Source organism: Gracilinanus agilis, chromosome 3 (genome assembly GCF_016433145.1).
Source record: "Gracilinanus agilis isolate LMUSP501 chromosome 3, AgileGrace, whole genome shotgun sequence".
Taxonomy (NCBI): domain Eukaryota; kingdom Metazoa; phylum Chordata; class Mammalia; order Didelphimorphia; family Didelphidae; genus Gracilinanus; species Gracilinanus agilis.
In genome coordinates this window covers 318,661,827-318,675,788 of record NC_058132.1, presented here as the reverse complement: position 1 = coordinate 318,675,788, position 13,962 = coordinate 318,661,827, and the positions used below count along the sequence as shown (strand labels likewise).

The 13,962-nt window shown below is 33.7% G+C and overlaps 1 protein-coding gene across 1 annotated transcript in view; it reads left to right on the top strand.

Moving 5' to 3' along the window:
• Positions 1 to 5,355, top strand: part of MAP3K2 (mitogen-activated protein kinase kinase kinase 2) — a 52,456-nt gene extending 47,101 nt beyond the window's left edge. Inside the window, exons 15-16 of the mRNA XM_044669963.1 lie at positions 123 to 300; positions 3,841 to 5,355. Of these exons, the coding sequence (XP_044525898.1) occupies positions 123 to 300; positions 3,841 to 4,066 (404 nt within the window). The 3' untranslated portion in view covers positions 4,067 to 5,355. The remainder of the gene's footprint in view (positions 1 to 122; positions 301 to 3,840) is intronic.
• Positions 5,356 to 13,962: the final 8,607 nt, after the last annotated feature.

Below are 13,962 nucleotides of genomic sequence, written 5' to 3'. Positions count from 1 at the left end.
ATGATTGAAGTGTAAAAATAAGAGGCAACAATAAAACTTCAGAAAATCAAAAGATTCATTGATGTTGTTCCTTTTAAGTTTACTAGAGGCTCACATTAATTGATAGAATTTGTTCTTTACAGGAGCAAATATTCTTCGAGATTCAGCAGGAAATGTGAAGCTGGGAGATTTTGGTGCCAGTAAACGACTTCAGACAATCTGTCTTTCTGGTACAGGAATGAAGTCTGTCACAGGCACACCATACTGGATGAGTCCAGAAGTCATCAGTGGGGAAGGTTATGGCCGGAAAGCAGATATCTGGTAGGTTTTTATAAGCTATATTTTAATGCTCCATTACTCATTATTTCCATCTTTCTACTAACAAACCAAAGTTAATGAAACCAGGTTTAAACTCTATTGTCCTTAGTAAGCTATTCCTGGGTACTGTAACTCTTAGAAATATTTACTTTTAACTCTATGTCATTGTTTTACAAATCTGTTACATGATCCTATGTCCAAAAAATACACTTATAGAATTGAAGTTTTTTGCTTTAGAAGTGTGATATATCTACTCAGACATTTCTTTCCTTCCTCCTCATCCTTTCATTTCACACATCAGGGAAATATTTTTATTTAAGATGTCATGGTATAAGATTCCTAGAAGATAAAGGGAGAACAGGTACCTATTTTACTACACTTAAAAAATCTCCTGCCTATAATTCATGTATAAAAATTGCTCTTGACATTAGGAAATTAGCCTGCTTAAAGTTCTTAAAGGAAAGTAGCAGTCCAGTGGAAACCAACATTATTTTTAATGAATTGTTTTCAGTTATGCATTTATTTTCTCTCTCTTCCACATCCCCTATCCTTATAAAGAAAGAAAAAGGGAAAAGCAAACTCCTGTAACATGCATAATTAGACAAAACAAATTCCCACTTTGGTGATGGCCAAATGCTTTTCATTTTAGAGGTAGGTGTTACCTCTTGACTTACTAAGCATAGCATTTTTCACACTCCTGAATCTCTTAAAATGCCTTTTCTAATTGTCCTTCCATCTCTTATCATAGGATCAGAGATCTAGAGTTGGAAGGGACTTAAGAGATCATCTATTTCAACACCTCATTTTATTTTACTTAATTTTTTTTATTTATTTAAGTATTTTCCCAAGGTTGCATGATTCATGTTTTCCCTCCCCTTTTCCTCTCCCCCCTCCCAGAGCCGACAAGCAATTCCACTGGGTCATACATGTATTATCACTCAATATTTATTTCCATATTATTCATTTTTATAATAATCATATAAAAATCAAAATCCCACATCCAGTACTCCTATAAACAAGCGAAAAATCAAATGTTTTCCTTCTACATTTTTATTCCCACAGTTCTTTCTCTCAATGTGGATAGCATTCCTTCTCATAAGTCCCTCAGGATTATCCTGGATCATTACATTGTTATCAGTAGCAAAGTTGATTACATATGATTGTCCCAGAATGTTTCAGTTACTGTGTACAATGTCCTCCTGGTTCTGCTCATTTCACTCCACATCAGTTTATGGAGGTCTTTCCAGCTTGTGTGGAAATCAAGCAGTTTATCTTTCCTTATTGCACAATAGCATTCCATCACCATCATATACCATATAAAGTTAGAAGACATGATTTTTACATCCTTTAAATTATTCTAAAAAATAGACCTGTTTTCCTGAAGCTTAGCTTTTAAGAAATTTTTACCTTTGTAATTTCTGGTAAAAAAAAAAAACAAAAAAACAATTCCATGACCAACACACAAGTGCTATGCATAAAATTACCTTCCTCTATTTCATATTTAGAAAAGATTATAGATTTTCATTTTTAAGGGCTTCTAATCAAAGGAAGGGCATTTAATTCCTTGCTGCGTACCAGACACTATGGTAAGTACTAGGGTTAAGGAAAAAAACAGGCCTTACTCTCAAGAAGCTCAGTTAGAGAGAGAAAAACAACTATGTTCAAACGAAAGAGAGAGAGAAAGAGATAATAAACTGAGAATGTCAAAGTGAAGACATTAAGGTTAAAAAGGACTAGAAGAGGCTTCATATGGAATGTGGGACTTCAGTTCAGATGTAAAGGAAACCAGAGAACCTAAGAGGCAGAGATGAGATGGGAGAGCAGTCAATACTCAGAGTTGAGAGATGAAGCTGCTTGTGTTAAGAACAATAAGGAGGCCAGCATCCCTGGGTTATGTAGTATCTTAGGGGAAGTAAAGTATAAGACTGAAAAAGTAGCAAACAACTCCATTTTAAAGGGCTTTGAAAGCCATACAGAGGGTATTATAAATGATTCTGGTAGTCATAGGGAATCAGTGGGGTTTATTGAATTGGCGGGGGTGTGCTTAAGGAGAGATACCTATAGTTTAGGAAGATCAATTTAATCAAACAGATCCAAGTTTGATAGCTGAGTGAATAAAGGTGGGAATGGAGAAAGACTTGGGGCAGGAAGACAAAGCATAAGAATATTTCAATAGTCCAGGCATGAAGTGATGAGAGCCTGTACCAGGGTGGTAGTGGTGTCAGAGGAATGAAGGGGACATGTACAAGAGATATTAATAAGATGCAAATGATAGGATTTGACCACTGATTGGCTTGAGGGTATTGGCAATAGAGTAAAGAGTCAAGTGGAATACATAGCATGTAAGCCTGGATAACTGAGAGGATAGTAGTGTCCTAAACAGTAATAGGGAAATTAAGAAGAAAGCAGAGTTTGGGGAAAAGCCAACGAGTTCAGTTTTGGACATGTTGCATTTAAGTTTTCTATGTGGGACTTTCAGTTCAAGGTGTCTAAAAGATAGTTGAAGATATAAGAGTGGAGGTCAGGAAAGAGATTGGAGGTGTGCTGGTAGATCTGAGAGTCAGTTGTTGCATAGAAAGGGTAAAAGAAACCATAGAAGCTGATAAAAATACCAAACACAGTAATATAAAGGGTTTACATTTATTGAATTAAGTAGGTATGAAATAGCTAAGTAGGACAGTGAGTAGAGCACTAGGCCTTGAGTCAGAAAGACCTAAATTCATATGTAGCCTCAGACACTTCCTAGTTATGTGACCCTAGGCAAGACACTTAACCTGGATTGCTTAGCCCTTGCCACTCTTCTATCTTAGAATTGATAGAGACAGAAGGTAAGGGTTTGGGGTTGTTTTTTTGTTTGTTTGTTTGTTTGGGGGGTTTTGTTTGTGTTTTACTAATGAATTAAGGAGCACCTAAGTGATTCAGTGGATAGAGAGCCAGAACTGTAGTCAAGAGGACATCAGTTCAAATCTGGCCTCAGACACATCTAGCTATGTGACCCTAGGCAAGTTACTTAACCCACCATTGCCTAACCCTTACTGCCCTTCTGCTGTAGAACTGATATTTAGTATCAATTGAGAAGTGGTTGTTATTAAGGGGCAACTAGATACCTCAGTTCATTAAGAGCCAGACCCAGAGTCAGGAGATTCTGGCTTCAAATTTGGCCTCAAACACTTCTTAGTTGAATAACCCTGGGCAAGTCCTTAACCCCCATTGCCTAGCCCTTACTGCTCTTCTACCTTGGAACCAATACACTGTATTGATTCAGAAACAAAAGGTAAAGGTTTTTTTTTAATTGTTTTTAAAGAATTAAATAGGTATAGCATTTATATTAAGTGGTCAGTTTATTATATAAAGGCATATTTTGATAGCTTTGTGTAATAGCATTCACACAGTACTGTTTTAGGGAAAATATTCTGAATTCAAGTCAAGTTGTAATTGGTTTTTACATTCAGTTTTATTGTTGTTTTTAACTTTTAACATGTTATAATTCTGTCAGGCTATGCAGTCTGAGTAAATCATCGATTTTTGCTCTTTTTTTTTTAGGAGTGTGGGCTGTACTGTTGTAGAAATGCTAACCGAGAAACCACCTTGGGCTGAATTTGAAGCAATGGCTGCCATATTTAAAATTGCTACTCAGCCAACCAATCCAAAACTGCCACCTCATGCTTCGGACCACAGTCGAGATTTCCTCAAACGGATTTTTGTAGAGGCCAAATTGAGACCATCAGCCGATGAACTGTTAAGGCACATGTTTGCACATTACCACTAGCAGTCAGTGCTAGTCAGTGCCTCTACCCAGCTGAGATCTACTGCATTTACCTTCTCTCTGACTGCACTTTTTTCTTTTTATAAAGAGAGAGAAAGAAAAAAAAGGGAAAGTATTTCTCTTGATTCTTGGTTTCATTGAATTTGTCTAAACATAATCTCACATTTTTTATATTTAGAATACTTTTCCCCTATCAGGACTTGAAAAAAAATTTTTTTAATAATGTACTGATGTGATTCTCAGAGATAAAGCACTTTAGTACATATTCACATTATTAAAAAAAAAAAACAAGCAACAAAAAGAGACTGTAAAATTCTTAAGAATTAGCCTTTTCTCATACTCCTGACACATTTTTGGTGAGGGAGAGATGGAAAATGATGAATAGAATTACTTCTAATTTCCATTATTTAATGATAGTAGTTAAAATAGATCCGCACGCCTGGGGTTGAACCCCAGAATAGATTAGATTACTGATAGACTTAAATAATATAGACTTCATCATGAGTGTTTAAGCCCTGCCATAACCAAGCTTCTGCCTGCCACTCCTTTTGCTGAAAAGACATCTTAAAGAAAAATATAAATTTCTAAAAGATGTGTTTACTTATCATCCTTAACAATTCTCAGAGAGCCAGAATTAAAGGTAAATACACTATAATAGATCCATATTTCTGGAGAAGACAAAGTTTAAGGAATAGTCCTCTAGTGAAAAATGAAGTCTCTACTATATTTTTAAACAGATATGGAAGCAAGCAAAAAATTCTGTTCAAAGTGAAATGTAGAAGGAAATTGTTTTGATGTGAACAGACCAATTTGTAGGAAACATCCATTGAATACTCAACAGGAATAGTAAAGAAAAAAAACTCTTCGGTATTTTCAATTGTATTCTAAGGAGGAAAAGATCCTCAATTAATTGAAAAAAGAAGACAAACTGAAAACAATCAAAAATACGCATACCTTCTTCCTTTCTTATTTACCACTTCCTTGTATATAGCATTGAATCCCATCCAATCTTGGGGGTCCATGCTTTGAAGTTGTCAGATATATCTTGACAGAACATGAAAGCATGCCTTCAAGGTCATAGAAGAGCAAAAAGGCTCTTGATGGAAAATATATATATAAAATATTAAGACGTATACAATTATGTACCTCAAAACAACAATTGAGAAAGATCACCTGCAAAAAGAGAATGCCTGAACTTCAAAAAATATTCACAAATTCAGCACCAGGATTGTCTAATAGCAATCACTACTAATTCAGAACAAGGGATAAACATCCCAGAAAAAAGAAATTCTTTTTTCCCAGGCCACTTCATCAGAATCACCAATCATTCAGTCACAGAAATGAAGTGGAATTAGTAGAAACTTGTATTCTGTCTTCAAACCTCAGATGTGAAGAAAATGATATTTGATGTTTTCCATTTATCATGAAGAATCAAGAAATTCCAGGCCATTTGTCTTTATAATGATGGAAGATGTGAAGTTTCTCTCTAAGAACACTAAATGGAATATGAACTTTTTAGACCCCATGGTATACAACACTGCAAATGAAAAATAAGGAAGATTTCAATAACTTGGCCATTCATGTTTTGTTACTCTGCATGGGAAGGAAAAAGTATTTCCCACCTGAAAGTTTTTAATTTGATTATTCACGTGGGGCCCTTGTAGTAGTAGTAGTATTCCTGCTAATGAGGTATGTGTTTTTAAGGATCCTTTGAAAACAATTTGTTTCTGAAACCAGTTTAATCGATGTAGGTAGAATGAATGACTCCTACATAGCATACTCAGCAAGACTATTTGAAGTTGAAATTCTCAGAAGAAAAAAAAGCACAGGTAAATTGCCAAAGCTTCTTTTATGTTCAGAAAAGCAGCAGAAGCAGCCTGCAGAAGCTAAAAGAAAATGCAAAATATTCAGACCATGTAGGTAATTATTCTAAGAATTCATAATGGGGGTTGGGAGGGAGTGGGAAGGGAGGGAGTAGAGAAACTTAGTACATTATGTGCCAGAAACATAAACCCCAAGTGTGTGGATCTATTATAATCTATTTATCTTTGGTGGGTAGTTCAGTCTATTCTACTCAAGCACTATCTTAGCATCTGGACCAGTGAACTTTTCTTTTGTCTCCTTTTATTGTGGTTTCCCTTTGTTTCATTTTTGGTCTGTCAGGGTAACCAGCAGTGCAAAGTATGGGACAAATGGCTTTTACATAGAAATTCTGGGAGACTGTGTAACAATAATAACAAAAAAGCAAAATAGTTTTCCCTGTGTTCTCTGTGTCCTTGTCCTGGGCTTTAAAAGCTGTAATAAAAAAAAAATTAAGCATCTGAAGAAAAGGGAGAAAGCCCTTCTTTCTTACTGCTGCAGAGGACCTTTGCTTTATAAGCAAAAATTTTTTAATAGAGTTGGATATAGGTGGGGGAGGGAAGGGAAATACACTTTATGTAAAAATTGTTTTAAAAATAGACATAGTTTATTTACATAGGTGACCTATAAAACATGTATCTGAATTTATTGATTTTAAACAGGTTTGAAGGTACCAAAAACCATTCTGAAAATGAGCAAATATGGAGCCATTGGTTTAAAAAAATGCCTAGTGGTAGCTGGAACATTAAAAAAGAGAGAGAGAACCAAAAAAGAATTTGAAAGGAAGAGCCTATATCAGGTGTATCTACAGCACTCCAAAATTTAATATTATTTCTTCTTGTCAGACTATGATGTGGGGCGGCAAATTAAATTGCACTCTCTGAAGGTTGGATTTTTTTCAGAAACTAGTTGTCCCTGATTTTCGCCTGTTTTTAAATGCACAACTTTTTTCTATACTATAATATTTCTTTGCTGCAGCTGGAAAACAAAAATTATTTAGACTGCTGCTTTTGTGCCTTTAAAAATTCGTTCTGTCTTGTCAATGGCAGACATGTTTGGTGCTGGAGAAGGTTCACTTGCAGTCTTATATATGCTTTCCAGGATATCTAGCTCTTCCTATTTATATTTCATATATGTTTGTGTATATATGTGTGTATGTGTGTGTATACATGTGTATGCACCCACACATATGATATAAATAAAATTGGGCTGTGATAATTTTGATGTTTATGACTTTGCCCTGGGCTAAATTCAGGACTTTTATACTGCAGGTATAATGTGCTGAATAAGAATGTTGCAGAATAAGGGAAAACTATGTGGGCTATATTAGTTACTCTTAATTACTTTATAATACCATGATATTTTTAACATATTGAAAAGGCAGCATATTTAGATCTCATAATTTCAGTATGACCTCTCACAAAAATTTTAGTAAAGTTTTCAATTACTGATTTTTTTTTAATTTTAAACAGACAACTACTACATAAGGCATTTTAAAAACCTTTTCATAAATAACTTTAATTATAAAATGCTAATACAAGTGTAGAATTGGAGGAAAGCAAAAATGTAGACATTTCATAGTAACTTGAATTGGGCAACTTAGATACATCTCCATGACAAATCCTAGATAAAGGAAGATCATTTTTTCATTTTTTTTCTCTGTACTGGCTCTCTATTACCAAATTTTCAAGCAGTCAGTGGAACTTTCTTTAACAATCTAACATGTAGCCAAATCCTCTCCCAATACTTTGAAAATACCTTCAAAATCCTGCATGTTATGTCTCATCACAATCTTGATTCTTAAACTTTGCAGTTCTCATTCTGTTCACTTATGCTGATGTGGTCAAATGCTTTTCTAGGATCATAGTGATGGGGTGAAGGAATTTTTATAATAAATGCCAATGCAAATTAAATAGCCAAATCCTAATTATAAGTAGATAAAATCAGGATTCATTAGACAATTGGTAAACATTACTCCTTAGAGTTCTAATAGAGTTCATTGACTTCATTTTGGCCTTGAAGCTTATTGCTATAAATTCATTAAATTATTTGGCATTAAGGATATTTAACTGTCCATTTTTATTAGATGTAGGAAAGATCATTGTTATTCTTTTAGCCATACCTTTTAAAAGCACAGAATTAATCTGTGTTATGATAATTTTATTAATATTGATTAGCAGAATTAAGTTTTTTCCCCAAAGGGGCAATTATCCAATCTTTATGATTAATCTGGGCTCAATTGCTGGAAACCAAGATTATTAGTCAGGACTAAAGTGATAGCATTCCAGAGCTCAATTAGATCCTAGAAGTCAACCAGTCCATATTTTCTTTTTAGTACAAGTTCCTTTAGGGCAGGAACCATATCTTTGTGATCTGTATAACCCATCTCATCTCCTAGGACAGGGCCTTCCATCATAATAAATGTTTGTGGAATAGAAGAGTCTCTTAGACTATGGAATACCTGACAGGCAATTGTTCACCTAGCCCTTACTTAAATATAAATAGTAATGAAGGACATATACTTTTGGGGAAAATAAGATTAGTTAGTTTCTCAAAAAGATTCCTTTGAAAATTCATTTCATCTAACTTGCTTTAGGTAAAATCTGAAATATTTGGAAAGAATTAAAAACTCAGTATAATTCTGGGGACCTCTTTTTTGCATCATAACAAAATCACAAAACTTAGAAGTTTAGATGCCTTAGTTCTAAATTCATATTTATTTTAGTTTGAAACTTGTTATTTTAGGCAAACATTAAAGAAAAGTAATTTTATTGAAGACTTTTTGTCAATACTTTTTATGTTCTAGCAGTTATCATTCAAATCATAAAGCAGATGTGCAGTTTCCAAAATTATAGGGCCATAGCAGTTTATTTGGCCACAAAATGTGAATTGGCCTTTGTTGTGCTCCTTAAGGCCTCCCTTCCCAAATTTCTCTATCCTCTCTTTTTACTATATTGCTAAGCAGAAAACACTAATCTTTATAACAGACACAGTCAGTTTTAAAAAAGATACCCAAAAGATCAAGAAATGAGAGATGAAAAATAATTTTTTCCATGCCTCTTGCTTAATTTTCAATTATGTTTGAACCTTTCAGGTCTTTAGTAGATCACGGGTCACTGTTATTTCCATAGTGGTGCTTAAGTCATGCATTTACCTAAGAAGTAAAGTGTTTGCTGCTAATGGTTTAAACAGTATGACTTGGGGAATTAAAAAGAGGGCTAAAAATTGAGAATAATGGATCCTTAGCAATTAGTCACCATGTATTAATAAGTATCTATTATGTGCCAAGCACTTACTGTACTATGTGCCAGAGACACAAGTACAAAGAATAACAAAATTCCCACTCTCAAGAAGCTTATGTTCCATAATCTTTGATAACTGTGCATGTGCCACTAATTACACAGCTTACATGTGTGTAAAGCACAGGGAATTGGGGTCAAGAGGTAGCCATCTGAATGTCAGACTCCATGTTAAATCATTTTTAAACTAAATTACTCACTGCCACCCATTGTCACTATTAGAAAAATAGATAAAAGAATATACTAATTGTATGAGTAAAATTGGCTTCATATGGGAAAGTCAACTTATTTCTACAAATAACTGTAAAAGGTACTAGTTTAAAAAAACAACACCCTACATAAAGGTATTAAAAATTGCCAAGTTCTAGATTGCTGAAAGTGGATGATTAATTCTGGGAGGCTCTATTTTCATCATCAACCCAAGACTACTTATACATATATATACTCATTCATGATCCTGTGTAAGTCACTAAACCTCTCAGTGTCCCAAAACTGACTAAGTTACTGAGTAGGTGCTGATCAACATTGGTAGAGGGAATATCTTCACTGGAAATACCTTCCTCCAGTGAAATCACATGTCTAACATCATAGTATAGTGGAATTCTCACAAGTGGGGAATTCAAGAACTGTGTTCTTGCTCCAGCTCTTAACACTAACTCTGTTTGGTAAGTCAGTTCATTTGTTTGCACTTCAATTTCCTCATCAGTAAAAATGGTGGATTTAGACCAGTGTTTGATTAAGCTCCCCTATAGCTTTAATAGTTTCTGCTTTTAATTAGAAAATTAGATTACACATCTGTAGTAGACTCTTTGGAATAGAACATCAACGAATAGCCAAAAAAGTTTATTAGCTTATTCATAACAATCATAAGGAAATTTCCATATCTCTTTTCAGCAGGTTAAGGAAATAGCATAGTTTCACATTTTTTCCCAGCTAGTTTATGTTCTTTAGCTTGGTTACCCCAAGTTCTGTCATTGTCCTTGAACAAGGATGTACTAGACGAAAGGGTGAGAGATAACTAATCCTTTTTAAATTCATCTTTAAAGACATGTGAAGATAACTGAGAAATTATTTCAAATGATAGCGAAAATTGGCATGCTTTAACTGAAGAGATTTAAAGGAACTGTTCTCTCTGCAATAAAGCTCAAGGATATATTTCAGTTACAAACCTTTAAGAATTTCTTACAAATCTGTTCACATTTTCCATATTTGCACATTAAAATTTAAATCCATATGGTATTTTTGTTAGGAAAGACAAAGGTATTAATTAAAACCAGTAATGTCCCTGATGGCTAGTAACTTGGTTTTTATTCATGATATGCGTTGTCAAAATCACTTTAAACCAAAGCTTTTATAACCTCTGTAGACCGAGCCATACAAATTGTTTCATAAATGATTAGCACACCTGTAAGGCCAACCAATAAGTTTTTGTATGTGGGACAAAACAGGTAGGTACTAGTAGAACCTCTCCCAGTCCATCCTTTTAGAGGATAATGTTTCACATTCAGTCTTTACACATTAGACTGCAGATTCACTCCAGCATTTAAAGAACTTTATATATGTGGATGAATATTAGCTTATAGAAGGTAAAATTGCATTGACATGATTTGAATATATTATGCCTCAACTTCATGAAATACTCTTTCTATTTGTCTTAAAATTTGTGAACATGTGTTTCATTTGAGGGGCATTTTAGGCAAAGCTGTGAAGAAAAAAAATGGTTCATGGACTGACCTTGTGCCATAAATAAATATATTTTGGAATTGATTGAGAAGGAATTCTTTTTTTTTTTCATTAACTGAAAAAATGATTCTGCCCTTGAGTCCATGTGCAGAATCCATCCCCATACTATAATTTTTAGAGAGAGAATTCTAGCCAATAAATGCAGTAACCAAAAGCACTTTTTTATTTATAATAGGATATTCTCTTTTAAAAATGCAAACAATTGATGGTACTGCCATTCATGAGAAAAGTATGTTAGCAAAATTACATATAGAACTCTCTTAGAAAATTAGGCTCTATATGATTTACTTTGCCTATATCTTGTTATGTTCTTATTTTTCCAAAGATTCCCATCCCTTCTCCTCCCCCTCTCCACCAACCCCCCCCCCCACCACTACCACCCTTAGAAGAAAGCAAAGGGAAAAAAATCAACTTTTGAGGGGAAAGGTATAAGGGTGAGACAGAGTGGTCCAAAGCCTTGCAATATCTTGTTCAAATACAAGTACAGCTTCTAAAAATATAGGGATTGTTTGTTTTCATATAGTTATCTTTAATAAAATGTTTTAAAAGTATGTGAGAGGTTTACATTTCCATTTATCTTGGTTTTTAAATTTGATGTCCTGTATTCTTATCTATAAGACAGTTAATACCAAAAACACTTCTAATGTCTGACATCTCTTATTTTTCACATGGTTCTTGTTCAGATGTCATTGTAAATAAAATTAAACTCAGATAAGTTTGAAAGACTTATAATTGTCACAAAAATATGAATATCACAAAAATATGAATACACACTTGTAAATTTACCCTTTGACCTAATGTACATTTTTTTAATGTAGCCATTAACTTCTATGTATTTAATCTATCCGTTTCTCTCTGTAAATGTTTCTACTCTCAGTTGAATGCTGGGCACAGTTTATAATGTATGTACAAAGATGTTTTTTTCTATCAATGTTGACTTTTTTGCACATTTTGGAAATGTTTAATTTGTACACTGATTTACTACTCTGACCAATAATTGTATAAGAGTGTATGAGAACTATGTATGAGTGCATTGTACTACTGTCTGTATGTATGTTTAAAATTTTTTTAAGGTATAGCTATCAGTGACTGCACTGCTCTTGCTGATTTTAGTGGGATTTCTTGCTTTTAAAAAAAGTATAATTTGTGTATGGTCCTATCTTGGTTGAAGAACTCAGGAGTTCAGCATTACTTTCTAATTACATGATATATTCTAAAAACCATTTCCAAGGGTATATGTGTAACTGTGTGCATCAGAGATGTGTGTAAATGTGTATGTATGAATATTCGTGTGTGTGTGTGTATATATATATATATCCCAGTAATTTCTTATTTCAGTTTCATTTATACATTTTTATGAAATTGTTTTTTAAGGGTACTATGTTTAGTTAGAATAAATATATAATAGCTTTCCGAGAGATAATTTACTAGATAAATATATTTTCAGCTGGCTGATGTTCAGAAAATATTTTTTTAATTTTGTTTTTAACCATTCAAAATGTATTTGTATTTCCAAAATTGGACACAAATTGTACTCAGAGATCTGTTAAAACACTCTTGCAAGGAAAAACAGTGAATTCTCTTCTGAAGTTTTTGTGAAATTCAAATGAACAAAATGCTTCAGTAAAGAAAATACACTGTCTCCACTAAAAGCTAAAAGCAGCCTTTGAAGTCTCAAAAGCTATGAAAAATTTAGAAAATGAAATCCATCTTGAAAAGATGTTTGTATCTGCTAGCCTGTCCATTGTTGCTTTTGAATGTTTCCTTTTTTTCTGCCAAAAATGGACATCCCCATTTCAAGTTTTTCTTCACATTGGGCAAGGTCAGAATGGGTCTATGAAGTGATATATTGATATATCGTGGTCCTTTGTATTTGAATTACTACAAATTGGTTTAGAAATGTCCTATCATGCTTTGATGTGGCTTTATTCTGTACTGTGTGTTTTAAGAAACTGGCAGAATAAGAATCGGAAATTGAATTTCCAATCTGATAACATTTATGTGATTAAAGAAAACCTGTATGTTTTTAATATGCGGTACCAAGTAAAATTGCTCATGCCTAGGTATAAAGTGCACTGTTGAATATCACTAAATCTGTAGTTTTAAAAGGAGCCGGTATACTCTTATTAGGTGAAGTACCTTCCAAAGGTCTGGTACAGTGTGGTTTGTTCCACATTTCATGCACATTTTGATTTTAACACATTCAAAATGGTGCTTGTAAAAAATGTATAAAAATGCTTCTGATTTTTTATTTCTATGTATTTGTTTTATTTTCTTTCTGGTAAATGGCTTTTATTATTTTTTATTTTTTTGTATCTATTGTAAAAGAAACCATGTTTATTTTGTTAGTGACCAATGACTTTGTTTATATGAAAATTTGTATATTGATGGTACACATCTTTGTTTAGGTTTATCATGCATGAGGACCTGAAAGAATTAGCACAATGAACATTGCTTTTTCTTCCAAGGTAATTCATTTCTTGAAAGGTTATGGTACAAAGGCTTACTAAAAGTAACCTTCTGGACTATGGAATGAATAAAAATGGCACTTTGAGTGTTTAATAAAAACAAATATTTATTTCCAAATTGTATTTGACTCGATTGATTAAACTTTTAGAGTATTTTAGATATGTGCTTAGATACATTGCAGGTGTTTGACATGTTAAAGGTGACTTTTCCTTCATATACCCTGATCTCATTTCTTCAGCCTTCCCAATCCTCCACTCCATTCCATCTCAGCCATGTGAGGAATGACACACTCCTGATCTCACTGTCACTGGAAGATGTTCCACTGCCATGATCAAGAACCCTGAAATTGAATCATCTAACTTATTTAATCTTTATCTATCTATACCTTGCTTTTCCTACCCTATTGTCTTCTCCACAGCTCCACTCTTTTCATCCTCAGTATTCTCTCAGGGTATCACTGGCTTGACTCTCCCTCTTCCAAATCTCAACTCTCTAGTCGATCAGTTCAGGTATTCTATTCTCTGCTCT